The sequence below is a fragment of the Pyrus communis genome, chromosome 8 (assembly GCF_963583255.1).
Source record: "Pyrus communis chromosome 8, drPyrComm1.1, whole genome shotgun sequence".
Classification (NCBI taxonomy): domain Eukaryota; kingdom Viridiplantae; phylum Streptophyta; class Magnoliopsida; order Rosales; family Rosaceae; genus Pyrus; species Pyrus communis.
This window is the reverse complement of record NC_084810.1, coordinates 27,115,609-27,130,154: the sequence shown is the minus strand read 5'-3', so window position 1 is coordinate 27,130,154 and position 14,546 is coordinate 27,115,609. Positions and strand designations below refer to the sequence as shown.

Genomic DNA, 14,546 nt, shown 5'->3' with positions numbered 1-14,546 from the left:
CGTTGTATAATTGAAAAAATCACAAACCCGTAAAAGCTTTGTAGCTCAAGTAATTAAGACATTTACTCACTCTATACATCTGAGATTCCATGTCCGAATCTCCTCCCTCCCTTGATATCTTGTTTCCGGAAGAAAAAAAAAATTGAAGTGAATGCATGTCATGTAAAAGCACGATGTCCATGTTAGTACTTTTGTCTTCATTTTTTTTTTTTAAAAGAACGATTTCCATGTTAGGATTAAGATAATAGATGAACATGCCTAGAAGATGTGTGTCATGAGTCAAAGATTGAATTTGATTATTTTATCATATTTTATTTATATGTTACTTAGTCAGCATACAATAGTGCTGCTATATATGCTTCAACCTACTTACTAATTAATCCAGAAATCTCTGGATCAACCCATGGCATCTTCCATGTGTGAATGCAGTAATATACTTTGATAATTGGACAAAAGTTTGAGTTCCAACATGTCATTTTATACATGATATTCAAGTTCCAAAAAATTTTATTCCTCTGGCAGGATATTGTCAACAAATGTGTCCCCTCCCACCCAACCACCCCTGACCCGCCTTGTAGCAAACCAAAATTTTATTAATCTGTCTCAATAGTGTCCACAAAAGTGGAGAGAACTGAAAGCGATGGAACTTCGCTCATTCTATCCTCTTAAAATATAGCGAGATTCGAAATGATAAGTTTACTCCGTGATTAATTCATCTTGTATTTTCAATTTAGACAATATTTAAAAGTTAAATTTATTTACTTCTTCATTGTATGTTGAATCCACAATTTTATCCAATCGAATCCGACCATAAACATCAAACGAGACCATAGGTCACATTTGGTGCCTAAAAATAAATTAGTTAACTCGCTAAAATTAAACGTATTGAAGTAAGAAATGAACGACAATTTATAAATTATCCAAGTTAAAAAAGTTAGATAGTTTAGTTATAAAGTATTGACATCCTATCATTTTGTGGGGAATTAAAAGGTAGATTTTTGTCATGATTAATTCATCTTCTACCTTGAACCGTCGACTCATAGCCGCTTGCAATGCCGGTGAAATTCCTAAACAAACAACAAGAAACAAAAATATTCAATACGAATATTGAATCCAAAGTGCTTAATAATTAAGTACTTCCCTCGCCGACTTTAGTTTCCACTAGAAAGTTTTGCCCGCACGTTGTTGCGGGATTAGAAATTGTGTGGAAAATTATGTTTCAAAGGTATAAACACATCAACATATATCACATCTAATTAAATTATTGCAACAACATATTGACGCACTTAATATGGAAATTCATAAACTATTTGACAATACGAAACCAAGCAATCTCTAAACATGAGAAATGGATCTTAGAAAGTATAAATTCTACCTCATATATATTAACACAATTAACAAATTCTCAATGCATGATCACAAAAAGGTATAGAAAAGTAATTCAATTTCTAAATTTCAAAAAATGGAAAAGATAAAAAAAATGGTCTAAGTTCTCACCATATTGAAAATTATGTATCGTTTTAACATGAGCTTGGGTTGATTTCAGTTACCACCATTAATAAAGCTAGTGACTTCAACCTGTGCAAGCAAACGACTGAATTAGACGCAAGCCAACTTCGATTTAACCAAATCAAAAAAGAAATCAAACTAACCTCTCTTCTTCCAATACGTAGAAGCTGTCTTTTGTTTTGCCTTTGTGAACAGTGCACTTTTCACTCTCTACACACAAAAAGAACGCACTCAAAATGCTCAACAACATTATAAAAGTTAATAAATTATACGTATAAAATACTATATATGTATTTGAACATAAAGTATAAAAATTTACTAACAGAATCAAGCTTAAATTTAACAAAAGAAGTAATTATGAATTGAAATCAAATGATATTATAGTTGTTAAAAAAAAATACCTAACCAATTTTTACAAATACCATCATAAATTGTTAAAAAAATAACAGCATTGAAAAATCTAATTACTCAAATCTGTAATTCAATTAAAACACATCACTGAAAACCCCAAGGAGAGAGGTGCATATTCCTAACCTTGCACAGTTAAAATTGCATTTTGTTTGAGGAGGAGAAAAATGGTCAAACTAATAAGTCAATACTTAAATAGGTTTACTCTGGTGTCCATTATTTTTTAACACACATATAATGCCGTATGTTTAAATCAACACTGATTCTTGCATACCTTTGGTTATATAATGTTTGGAGTTCAATGTATATATACCCAAATGGGAATTATTCTTTATCCAAAATTTAGAACAAACCAACTCATCCAAGAACGCAATGAAATTTAACTGCAACTCCAATATAATCAATGTAAATTATTATAGTGAAACAATGTGATCAAACTTAAACAAAACTCCAAATCCACCAAAAGTATAAATTTCTTACCTTGCGTACAGAGGGCTTCAGAAAACGACAACGTTCTAGCCTGGAAATAAAACCCCCAAAATCAGAAAAATGAAATTTGCACAGAATTTACAGTTCTAAACACAAAATTACCCACCCCAAATCGGCTAAAGAACTTACCCTCTAAACTCAAACAAAATCAACTCCAAACTTAATTAAATTTGTTTTCTTTTCCAAAACTTGTCTCAATCTGCAACATAATGACCAGCTTGTTACATAACTAAAGATCCAAATGATATAAGGTCTTAAAAATGGTTTATTTCGTAGGACATTAATTAGTCATGACTCGTGCTTGTGCATACGATGCCTCACTTGACTCAATAGGAACAGATAGATGCTCAAGTTTTTCTTGGTATAGATACTCATATTGTGCATAATTAGCATCACACATCATGACATTAAAATTCTAATCATGTTAGACCTATGCCATGTAGTTAAAAGCATAAATAAGCTAAACAAAAACACGAAAAATAAGTTTTACGTTTATTATTTATACATGCACTCCTCTAAACTATTTCAGGCTACATCAATTTAGTCCTCACATTCCTACAAACTGGATGACAATATATTCCCTCACGATATGGAGAACTGTTATTACAGAACTCCTACAGTGGACATTTACATGCATGTATCATCACAAAAAGAAATGGATAAGAAAAATGAAAAAAAAAATTTAAATCCACCAAAACTTGAACAAAATCAACCCCAAGGAACAACCAAATTCAACTCCAATATAATAAAACTTAAACAAAACTTTAAATTGCTTACCCCCAAAATAAAAGGCGTTCAAGTTTGAAAACAAAACCCCCAAAATAAAAAAGGGAAATTTGCAAAGAAAACTCATTTTGAAATTCAAATATACAGTTCTAAACACAGAATATTCAAATCACATAATTATCAACCCCAAATCGGCCGGAAAACTCACCAGGGAACGCAGCTTTTTCTGGGCTTAAAATTTTCTTCGAATCGGGACCAAATTCACGGTTTTTTTTTTTTTTTTTTTTTCTTTCTGATTTGAATTTCTGGGTTGTCTCCCAATCTCAAAAGTATTTCGAACCAACCAGAAAAAACCAATCGAAGTGTACAAAAACTGAATAAAAAGCTTGAGTAAGGCAGTAGTACATAGTTAAGGAAGCATGATTGCCATAAGAGATATTCAACAAAAGTAGTGTGATTGTAAACTCTACAGAAGTATCTCAACATGTAGCATCTGCATACCTTCGCTTTCTTCAAACTCCTTTCCTTAAATTCATTTTAATTTTCATCAAATTCACGAACCTATGCAAGCCAAACAGTGTTGTTGGTGCTTTCTGAGAGAGAGAAGGCAATGTTTCTGAGAGAGAAGACGAAATGGAAGCAAAAGTGGAGTTTGTTTCGAAGCAGACCCAATTCAGCTAACCTTCACAATGATCGACAAGTGGACAATGGGGGTAAACATGTAATTTCATTGTGCTGAACACAAAAAACAACGAGCCATGGTGATCAAAAGAGGGGCATTTCGGTCAAATCACATGTAATGAACAGTATTCATCAACTGAATTTTAATATATATAATTTCATACAAGATGACAACAGTTTAATCTGTTTCCTCGTTGTTTCAGTCATGCTTTATTTAATCGCTATAGGAATCTTTTTCCTTCAAAGTTAATTTCCACTTGGAGCCCCAAAATATTGAAACTGAAACATCACTCCATGACAAAACACTAAAAAATGATTCAAAAAGCTAAAAATGATTCAAAAAGCTCAAAGGAGCATCATATTTTGATATTTTCAGAAAGATTCTGTCGATGAGATTGCAGAAAGATTCTATCGATGAGATTGCAGAAGAAAACAGCCTTTGCAACAACGTTTGAGTAGATAAGCTAAAAACAACACAACACAACAGCATCTTTGTAATTCACGTCACCTCCTACACAACAAGGGTTTTGTACTCAAGTGTGTGTATTTGTTAGTTGACACCGTATAATCTACAGAAATATGCCCAAATAAAACCAGTTACAAAATTTTAATTAGAATAATGGACAATAAGCCATTCATATAACATGTTTTGGATCAAGACGGATTGGGTAAAATTCTAAAGGAAGACCCAATTCACCAAGACAGTTCACTACTTGCTACATAACATGACTTAGAGTCTTTTTTTTTTATTTGTTTAGTGCCCTCTAATTCTATTTTTAAAAATATTCTATTTCATTAGAGGGCACTAAACCAACAATAAAATAGCACTAAAACATATTTTACCGCATGTTTAGTGTCCTTATAGTGCAAACCATGACAAAAACGTTTTGGATTTTCAATTTACTACAAACAAGAAGCGTTTGGGAAGAAAGTGAGGTGAAAATGTCTTGGACTTTTAATCCAAGATTTGGCTTGTTTTACCCGTGGGCATTTTCTGCAGTACATCCAACGTCGTAAAAAATCCTAGCTACAGTGATATTACATCATGAAAGAGCGAAGGGTATCTATTTAAATGCAGAGGATGTCTTCCATTTCACATTTCTATCTTACTCTCTAGACCCTTTTGAAAAGAACTGAAAAACTTCCAAATGTGTTCCACATTTTCCTTCGCAGGAAAGACTTACATTGGAGAGAGCAATGGAAGAATTCGGTGTCGAAAATCTATGGTCACAGCAGCAAAAGCTCAAGTGATTACAGCTCCCAAGCATAGAAGCAGGCCTGTTTTTCCTCAGCTTTCAATTCAAGGCATTCCTCTTGCTGATTTACAAGTGCAAGAAGTCGTTCAAAGGCAGTCTCAGACTTATAGTGTGGACGGGGAAGGCGGCCGGAGCAGTCCGCAGTTTAACCCTAGCTTCCTTGAAGAAGCATATGAGAGGTGCAAGAACCTTTGTGCAGAATATGCCAAGACATTCTATCTAGGTTCAGCTTCATCACCCTTGTTTCTTTCTCCATCAAATTTTTTAACTGCATTCCAAAGCATTAACTTCATGATATTTTGCTTGCCACGCTACTGAATTCAAAATAATGATCAATTTTTTCATGACTATGGGATTTAATTCTGGTACACTCTCTTGGTGCAGGCACTTTACTTATGACAGAAGAACGTCAAAAGGCGATATGGGCAATCTATGGTGAGAATTCAACTCTCTATGTTCATGTAGTATCACCTGGTAGATGTTATTTAGGCCAATTGATCAAAGCAATATGTCATTTGCAATCAAGCTTGAATTCTCGTCTTGCAGATTAGATCATTTTAGAGTAGCACTTTGTTAACAAAAAAGTGGTGTTGTACAACTCAACATAATTGGAAGAAAAATCATGTTCATAAAGTTGCCACACAAGAAATCATTCTTTGTCCAAATAAATTTTGAATGATTATAATGTGATTTTTGAAAAATGAAATGCAGTTTGGTGTAGGAGGACAGATGAACTGGTGGACGGCCCGAATTCTGGCTACATGACCTCAGAAGTTCTTGATAGATGGGAACAAAGATTGGAAGACATTTTCGAAGGACGGCCTTATGACATGCTTGATGTTGCACTAACTCATACTGTTTCCAATTTCCCTTTAGACATCAAGGTGCTTATAAAATGTATCATTTAGTTCATTAAACTTATGATCATTTGGTGCTTGTCAAATTTTTCATCTCATGATCTCCCCTTCTTGTGACCAAAAGCCTTTTCGGGACATGATCGAGGGTATGCGAACAGACACAATAAAATGCCGATACCAAAATTTCCAAGAGCTCTATCTTTATTGCTACTACGTGGCAGGGACAGTCGGCCTAATGAGTGTTCCTGTAATGGGAATTGCACCAGATTCTCTGATTTCTGCACAACGTACATATGATTCTGCATTATATTTGGGCATAGGAAACCAACTCACAAACATCCTTAGAGATGTTGGAGAGGAGTAAGTTTCTTTGATATGCACTAATTGCTCATTTCTAAGTTCCTCACTGTCAAACATTAATTAGGCTAGTTGACTAGGGTAATATGTCTGATCTCTCACACACAAGTTTGAGCGCTCATCGCATTTGATCTGATTTTTTTTCTATTGTTTTTTTAGTGCAATGAGAGGGAGAGTTTATCTTCCCCAAGACGAGCTTGCACAGTTTGGGTTGTGTGATAACGATGTTTTTTCAAGAAAGGTGACTGATCAATGGAGAGCGTTCATGAAAGAACAAATTGCAAGAGCAAGGTTTTATTTCAACCTAGCAGAAGAAGGAGCTTCTCAGCTTGATAAGGCTAGCCGTTGGCCGGTATATACCTCTTTGCAAAATTTTATTAAGTGATTTTGTTCCATTACCAGCATCATTGATGTCAGGAACGAAAAAGAAAACAATCCATCGCTTGTTTGAGACTTTTTTGGAATGGCTAAAAGCGTTTTCTAACAATCAAAAGTGTTTTTGATTATATTTTGTAAAAAAACTTAAAAGTGCTTTTGTTCATAGAAGAGCTTTGTGGGTCTTAAAATTGTTAGGTGAGTCTTTAGATAGCACTTTTCGGTATTTATCTAGGAAGCACTAAGACTTTTAATTATGAATTTAAAGTGTTTCTAACATAGAACTTCTAACAAAAGTGCTGCCTACAGAAGCAATTCCAAATTGTTAGAAAACAAAACATTCTACTTCATAGGATAAATAAACTAATAGAATATTCAAATACAAACAACAATACGAATCTGTTGTTGTTGTTGTTGTCCCTTTGTTGCAGTTTTACCTGTTTATTCATCAACCATGCACGTTCTTGCCATTCATGATAGTTCAGAGATTGTCTCCCTTTTTCTTTGTCTAATTATCTGCTGTAATTTTGCAGGTATGGTCATCGTTACTGATATATCGAAACATATTGGACGCAATCGAAGACAACGATTACGATAACTTGACAAAAAGAGCATACGTAAAGAGTGCCAAGAAACTTCTCATGCTGCCTTTGGCATACACAAGATCTCTATCAACACATTTCTTTGATGTCCCAATAACAAAAACATGAAGTTATACATCAAATTACTTAGACATGTTTTGCGCGTGTTCAAGCTGTGTATAAATCGTGTACATTTTTGCTCGATATAAATTTCAGGAGACTTATAGCTCAAGCAGTTAAGAGCGTTTACTGTATGTAGGCTGTATCAATTGAAGAATTTACTTTCATAACAAAAATGCAAATAATGATTGTTGGAACTTTCTTTCTCTTTGTACCTCATCTCGATAGAATCTCTCTCGTCCAAAGCAAATGACATTAAACTTTTAGCCTCCAAATAGACTTTGGTTTTCTTGTCTAAAACAACAAACTAAGTCTCTCTCATGTCTAAAGCGAAGAATATAGTAACCAATATGCTAGAGCAAAAAGTAATATAGAATATTATCTGTACTAATAAACTGAGGCATTCTCTTGTCGAAAGAAAAGAATAGCTCATCTAAGAACTTGTTTAAATGGAGGATTTTTAGTCAAAATAGTTCCTGAAATTATCATAATTCCTCACTTTATTATATGAAAAAATTCCATTAAATTGAAGAAACCACCTCCACTTTAGTTCAAGTGGAGGGTTATGCTAACTCAAGACCGTCAATCATTTTAAATCTCAAGACCAAAGTAAGAAGTTTAACCAATCTCTGAAATCATTTTAACCGAAAAGCCTAAACTGTATTGATTGCAATATCTTTTAGCATCTATTGGAACATTGACAAAAAATAGATTCGTGTACGGGAAACCAACAAGACTACCAAATGGACTATGAAAAAAAAAATTTAAATAAACCTATTGGAACATTGAGAATTCATTGATTAAGGGAGAACTTATAAAAAATTAAAAATTAAAAAAGCACCCATCGTAGGAAGCGAGCTCATCATCCCTCTACAAAATCACCAACCCCCCAAAAATACCATCCTTCTACAGAAAAGTTAAATTTAAAAATAAAAATAAAGATTGACAAATCAGAACAGAAGATGCCACATTGTTTGCTGGAAATGGTACATATGCTGCAACAGTGTCGCCACTTCCACGGCTTCCTTTCACAGAGACTCGTGCGCCATCCAAGGAAGCCTCACCTGCCAATCCTACATGATTTTTTTCCCAAACCGACCACCACCACTGTTGTGTAATTCATAATCTTAAATTTAAAGAAGAGACCTTGACACGGAGACCTTGCAGGCAGCAGCAGCAGCAGGTAATTCAGCAACTGATTCATCAGTTTCATTATAGGAAGTAATCAGGTGTTCTTCGGGTCACATCCGGTTCTCCCCTCCTTGGAGCTGGCTCAAACTGAAATACAACATAACAAAGTTTCAAGCATTTCCATGCAATTTGTGCAGGCATGCAACTGAATAGATCACGTGAACCCATATGAATAACCATTCAGTGAACTATAACATATCACTTGTACTATTTGGCCAGCATGTGTTTGCGATAGCAGAGAGAGTTGAGGAAGAGGAAGGGGAGTTTGGAGAGAAAGTAATGACCAACCTGAATGAATGTGTGACCTTTGCAGTCATCGACTTCCAGGATGGATGCCATATTTCCACAGCGATAACAATAATTGGGTGCACTAAATATAGTGACCACTTTTTGTTCCTGCCAAAAGGTAAACAAATTAACTACACAAAACTTTCCTTCACAAAATAAACACAGCCAAAGAATGAGGATAAATACTCACATGACCCCAGTTGTATCCTTCCATGACCAGCTGATGTGCTCTAGCAATCAACTTTAAGTTATTTGTATGATTAAACTGCTCGGATATGTCCTGTTAAAAACAACAAAAAGGAAGCAAATCAGCCTACTCAGTCAGGAATCTAGAAGACCGGCCAACTGATTCAAACTATCAACCACAACAGAAAGTGAAATGAATAAATAGGTAAAGTACCTGGCCAAATGTATATCCAGCACCCCTCGGAGAGATACCCCAACCACAGCGATCATCAGGATCAGACCATAAAAGATCACACATGGGACCCTCATGAGGAACCTCTTGTACACGGTCAAAATTACGTATGTTATCGAGGGTTTCAATGGATGGAGACAGCCCTCCATGCAGGCAGAATATTTCAGATTCAACCTTCAAACAAATAAAAGAATATATGTCAATACTTGGAAACAGAACTATTCACCCACACCTAAGACTATCAACAATGGATGTATAACAAATGATGCAGGGCAGATCAATGCATCACGTGGTGGTACAAGTAATAGCTACAGTCATGCTGCAGCGCAACATGATTGACGAAGGCATTTAGAAACGGAACTAGGTACTCATGCAATTAACTGGCAGCAATGCACTAGAAGGTTGCACCCAGAAATTTTGAGGGTACTTATTTTCAATAGAAACAATAAAAAGAATGTTCATGGTCATGCAGATGGCTAACTTAAACAAAGTGCAGGCACTGGTGATATCTACAAAGACCATTTAAGCATCATAATTATGTCACGTATAGCTATACTAACCAATGCTGTGAGCGGGAAATAGTCAAATAAATCTGTAAAGATCTTCCAAACATTGGCATTACCATACCTGCAAAGCGAAAAAGAACGGGTCACTTTACAAGCTTGACCAAGACGATAAATCAGGGAATGAGAAGTGTGAAGCAGGAAGACAAAAACTAGATAACTGATCACCAGTAAATGCAAGGGCATAAACAAATAATCAAGAGCATAATAAGCATACTGAAAAACCATCACATGAATGTGAATATGATATGTGCAGATTATGTTGTAGAATAGCAATTGCAGCTGCAAATATACTAATATACATGCGTTCATGAATATGCATACCTACATTCATGCGTGTACAAATATATGAACACAATAGCTCACCGGCCACTCATACAATATCCATCGAACCTAAAAGGCAACAATGTCCACAGGTGCAATTAATGTTTTTCTTCAATTGAAGCACACTGACTTCTATATACTGACAATTTTCTAAGGAAAACTAAACATAAAGAACACCTTTACATGTATATATTTTTTAGGCCTGAGCAAAGGAAAATGAAAAATGGAGTTCTTCCAGAAGTCACAAGCCACACATAAATCTTAGTTGTATCAAAATTGACCCACAAAACAAATAATGTTTAGAAACTCACTTCCGTAGGCACTCGTCATAAAAACCATAAACTTGAGTAATCTGCATAGGGGTAACATAAAGCCACAATCAAATACCACACATGCAAGTAGTACCAAACTGATATGAACAATAATGCAATAACTAACGTAGGGAGGGTGAGTGATGCAGGAGCATCTACAAGGCTCTCCAATACTAATTGGCAATCCTAGTAGAAGCTACTGCATCAGGGAGAGAGAGACTAGAAGTTAAAAATACCTGACGGCTTTCATGGTTTCCTCTTAGGATAGTAATACGCTGATGATAACGCACCTTCAAGGCCACAAGGAGCTGAATAAAAATAATAAATAAGTTAGTATCATAAGGATATATATAAATAGTGCCAAAAGGGAAGATGAAGCATCCTCTTTTTTCCCCCAAAATTCCCATCATAAGAACATTAAGTAGTAAAGCACAATATAGCTTACACCCAATCTCATTATCTTTATGCGTACTACCCTTTTTTCAGTCTCCCCTGCTAGCAAAAAATCAAGGGATCTCACAGGTTGAGACAAATCAGGTTTCGAGTATTTTACTACCCCACCTGACCTAATCAAGTTGCAAAGCATATCAACCAAAACGGGCTCACAATAGGTTTGATATACAACCTTGGAAGCTTGCAAGCTCTAACATATGCCGGCCAAACTATTTCATTATGGCTCATGTTCAACATGTATCCAACTCTCAAAAGTAAAACTTTAAGATCTTTCATTAGGAATTGAAAATTTAATTGCCTTGATCAAAACCCTAAATAATCAAACCAAATCATTGCCCAGAGTTTCCAAAATACCTTTTATCTTAGTGCCAGAAGGAGAACCCTAAAATTCTAGCTTAACTAATTGAAAGATAAGAAGTAGAAATAAAAATACTCAATACTTACAGTCACTGTTTCAACTGAATAATAGCCACGGTCCACATAATCTCCCATAAACAAATAGTTTGTATCTGGGCACTGCAAAAAAAATTGCAACGGGAAATTAATGTTATTTTTGGAAAGTGAAACATCCAACAGAACAAACCAGAAAACTACAAATTAAGAAAGAGAAAACATCACCAATAAGTAGCAAACAATTAACAACCTTGAAGAACACATACGATAAATTAAATAGCCCAAATCAGAACAATACCTTTCCTCCAATGCGGAAAAGCTCCGCTAGATCATGGAATTGTCCATGAATATCACCACAGATAGTTACAGGGCTTTTTACAGGCTGCAATACATAAAACCCAAAATGGTTATTCATTTACCTCATGACATGCCCAAATCATTATAGGTCCAAAACCTGTATGAAACAATACAAAGAAAGAGATGAAACAGAAACTTGCAACTAAAATGGCCCACCTGGACATTGCTTTCTTCCATTAATATTTCCTTGGCCTTCTCACAGAGCACCCTTACCTATATTAAACAAACAAATTAGGATGAAAAATTATTTACATCATTGAATAAAAAGAAACTCCCAAGAAACCATAATAAAAAAAGGCCCTTTAACAAACATTAAATTGAACATGCTTGCATTTTTAATAACAAATTTCTGTTTTCTTGCTCATTAGCGCTTTCAAAAAGCGAATATTTTGGTCTTATTACATAGGCTGGTGTACCATAGAACATAGCCAATGTTCGGAAATCCAAGAAGCACCATAGCAACTCAGTTTCGAAGCTCACACTCTTATAAAGTACGCTATCAGCCTAGCATACCCACACAACCCTTCATCCATCCCCAAGAAATATCGATATGCTTACATGCACTATAAAGCATATACGCAGCCGGCAGATTATTTGGCAAATCAAAAGTTGTATAGAGTTTCCTCCAACAACGGAACGTAAACTAAGGAGGTTTAACATTACTGATTTCAGTACTGTCCAAATAAGGGAGAATTCAAGGTATCTCCTTAACAATGTATTACAATGTACACATTTAGCCAAAACCAGACTCAAATACTGCGCTCCATGAAGTCTCTGTTAATCACAACTCCGCAAAAATCTGTTGAAAGATTCAGTTTTTATGGCCTTGGACTCAGACACCCAAAATTTGTTTTTTCTGTTCACAAATCCCAAAGGCGGAAACCCGCAGTGTCACAGAAAATGGGATCTGACCACATTGCCAATACCCAATCCTAACAGCAGAACAAATCAGTATAAACACCAAGTTCATGCATTTCTTTAGAATTTTTAACCCAGTGGTAAATCCAATAAAAGATAAAAAATCCACATCAGTGAAATCAAAAAATTCATCAATGGATCCCCAAACTATATGAAATCACAGCCTTGGATCGGCCCCACACGAACCCTAATTCAGCTAAATTCAATTTACAGATCACGCACACAGTTGCAAACAAAGAAATGCACCAAATTTCTCGATCTACCCCACTCAAGCCATAACATTTCAGAACCCGATCCGTCTCATTTCCCAAAATTCAACACAAAATCTTCCCAAAAATACATTCAAACAAAAATTAAATTAAAAAGAAAAAAGAAAAGAAAAGAAAAAGAAATGGACTAAATTTAAAATTAAAATAAATAAAACTGAAAAGTTAAAGGCTTTGGTTACCTCTTGCTCGGACAAGGGCTTGCACTGCATGAGTTGAGCAATCTGCTCATCCAGATTCCCATGGGAGTTCGAAGGGACCGAATCCATCCTCTTCCTCTTCCTCTTCCTCTTCCCCCAAAACGCACCGTGTTTCGCAGATCAAGATGCCCCTCCGAAACCCTGACCCTAGATCTGCAGGAAACCCTAGATTCCTCCTCTTCTTCTTCGTTTTCTTTAAGCCACTCAGAGATAGAGAAAGAAAGAGAGAGAGAGAGAGAGGGGGGGGGGCGGTGGTGGAGAAATCAGAGGTTTTTAAGTTATTTTGAATTTTTCTTTTTTCTTTTGGTTTTTTTTATTTATTATTATTTTTTTTTGGTGTTGGGAGTTTAAAACGATAAAATAGGGAGGATGGAGTGGTACGCGCGTGGGATGATTGGACCCGTGCATGGCTTTTGCACCGGGCGTTGGAGGTTTTTGATTGGGCGGTCGTAACACTTGGTTTTAAGAGCGCGTGAGAAACAAAGGTATTTGTGTTGTTATTTGAGATTGTGGATGTAAATAATGGATCGCCAATGGTTCGATATGTTTTCTAACAAATTATGAGAGTGAGACTCTAACACTCAATTCAAATTTGTTGGTATGTATGAAATCTTGTTGACGTAGATGGCGAGTTTAATTTAAAATTAATCTGGTTAACATATTATGAATAATGTGTTGAGGAATCAATGATCGATCGAAAAAAAATACTATGGTGTTAATTATCATTGACCTTTGTTATTACAGATGACATCGAATGTTGAACAACTTAATTTTTCATTTTCAATTTTCATGCATTTTGTTTTGTTTCAGTCCTACAAATTGTAATGAAGTAGCTCATCAAATGGTTATATATGCTTTAAGCATGATATTGTACGGAAGTAGAGCTAAATGGAGGAAGACAGATTTTTTAGAGTGTCGATAATAAGGCTCGATAGACTGAAATTTTTCTTGAGAAAGGGGCTCTCTCATTGCTTACGAGTTAATCTTTGTATTTGATCTAATTTATTCTATCTAATAAGAAGAAAAAAAAAGGTTTGAGACGCATCTAGGAGTTATATGCACATACTTTGTAAATTTCATATTCAAAGGGCTAAATTTTAAGGAAAACTAATGAAAATTGTTTGAAAACTTTGAGTTTTAACGATAAGGACAAAATAATGGGTGAAGTGAATGGTACAAGGATTGACTTTTTGGTGTAAAAATATGATTTTTCGTTAAAGTAAACAAGATCGCGGGTTTTTCGTTAAAACTCTCTAAATTTTATCTCTTTACATAAACTAAGAGCACTCCCACTGTAAGAAGGCCCCCATGACAATTGACAATTGAATCCCCTCCACTGAATAGTAACTGTCTTTAATGAACAGTAATTACATTTTGCATCTCCACCCCTAAATTGAATAGTCATGGCAATAGACAATAAAATATTTTTATTTTTATTTTATAAAATAATAAAAATAATAATTTAAATTTAAATTTCGAATAAGATTTTTAACCGATCTCGTCAC

General features: G+C 35.0%; 2 protein-coding genes and 1 long non-coding RNA gene across 5 annotated transcripts; 1 reads left to right on the top strand and 2 right to left on the bottom strand.

Moving 5' to 3' along the window:
• Window positions 1–877: 877 nt before the first annotated feature.
• Window positions 878–3,771, bottom strand: LOC137743902 (uncharacterized). 2 transcript variants are annotated; one of them, XR_011069545.1, is made up of 6 exons: window positions 3,634–3,762; window positions 2,536–2,605; window positions 2,398–2,437; window positions 1,653–1,719; window positions 1,498–1,578; window positions 878–1,067 (listed from the first exon to the last, which is right to left on the bottom strand). It is a non-coding gene; the product is annotated as an uncharacterized lncRNA (long non-coding RNA). The 2 variants fall into 2 exon arrangements; XR_011069544.1 differs by lacking the exon at window positions 2,536–2,605 and having other exon boundaries at window positions 879–1,067; window positions 3,634–3,771.
• Window positions 3,772–4,961: 1,190 nt separating this feature from the next.
• Window positions 4,962–7,368, top strand: LOC137743258 (phytoene synthase 2, chloroplastic-like). The gene is made up of 6 exons (XM_068483129.1): window positions 4,962–5,292; window positions 5,454–5,504; window positions 5,781–5,953; window positions 6,051–6,286; window positions 6,443–6,635; window positions 7,192–7,368. Exons 1-6 carry the CDS (start codon window positions 4,962–4,964, stop codon window positions 7,366–7,368), a joined length of 1,161 nt encoding a protein of 386 aa, XP_068339230.1.
• Window positions 7,369–8,134: 766 nt separating this feature from the next.
• On the bottom strand, window positions 8,135–13,294 carry LOC137741653 (serine/threonine-protein phosphatase PP2A catalytic subunit). 2 transcript variants are annotated; one of them, XR_011069322.1, is made up of 12 exons: window positions 13,024–13,294; window positions 11,814–11,870; window positions 11,599–11,682; window positions 11,352–11,423; window positions 10,691–10,762; window positions 10,455–10,495; window positions 9,817–9,883; window positions 9,239–9,430; window positions 9,029–9,118; window positions 8,839–8,946; window positions 8,506–8,637; window positions 8,135–8,423 (listed from the first exon to the last, which is right to left on the bottom strand). XR_011069322.1 is itself a non-coding variant. In XM_068481346.1 (11 exons), exons 1-11 carry the CDS (start codon window positions 13,108–13,110, stop codon window positions 8,572–8,574), a joined length of 936 nt encoding a protein of 311 aa, XP_068337447.1. In that variant the 5' UTR covers window positions 13,111–13,294; the 3' UTR covers window positions 8,135–8,571. The 2 variants fall into 2 exon arrangements, 1 of the variants encoding a protein (XP_068337447.1); XM_068481346.1 differs by having other exon boundaries at window positions 8,135–8,637.
• Window positions 13,295–14,546: the final 1,252 nt, after the last annotated feature.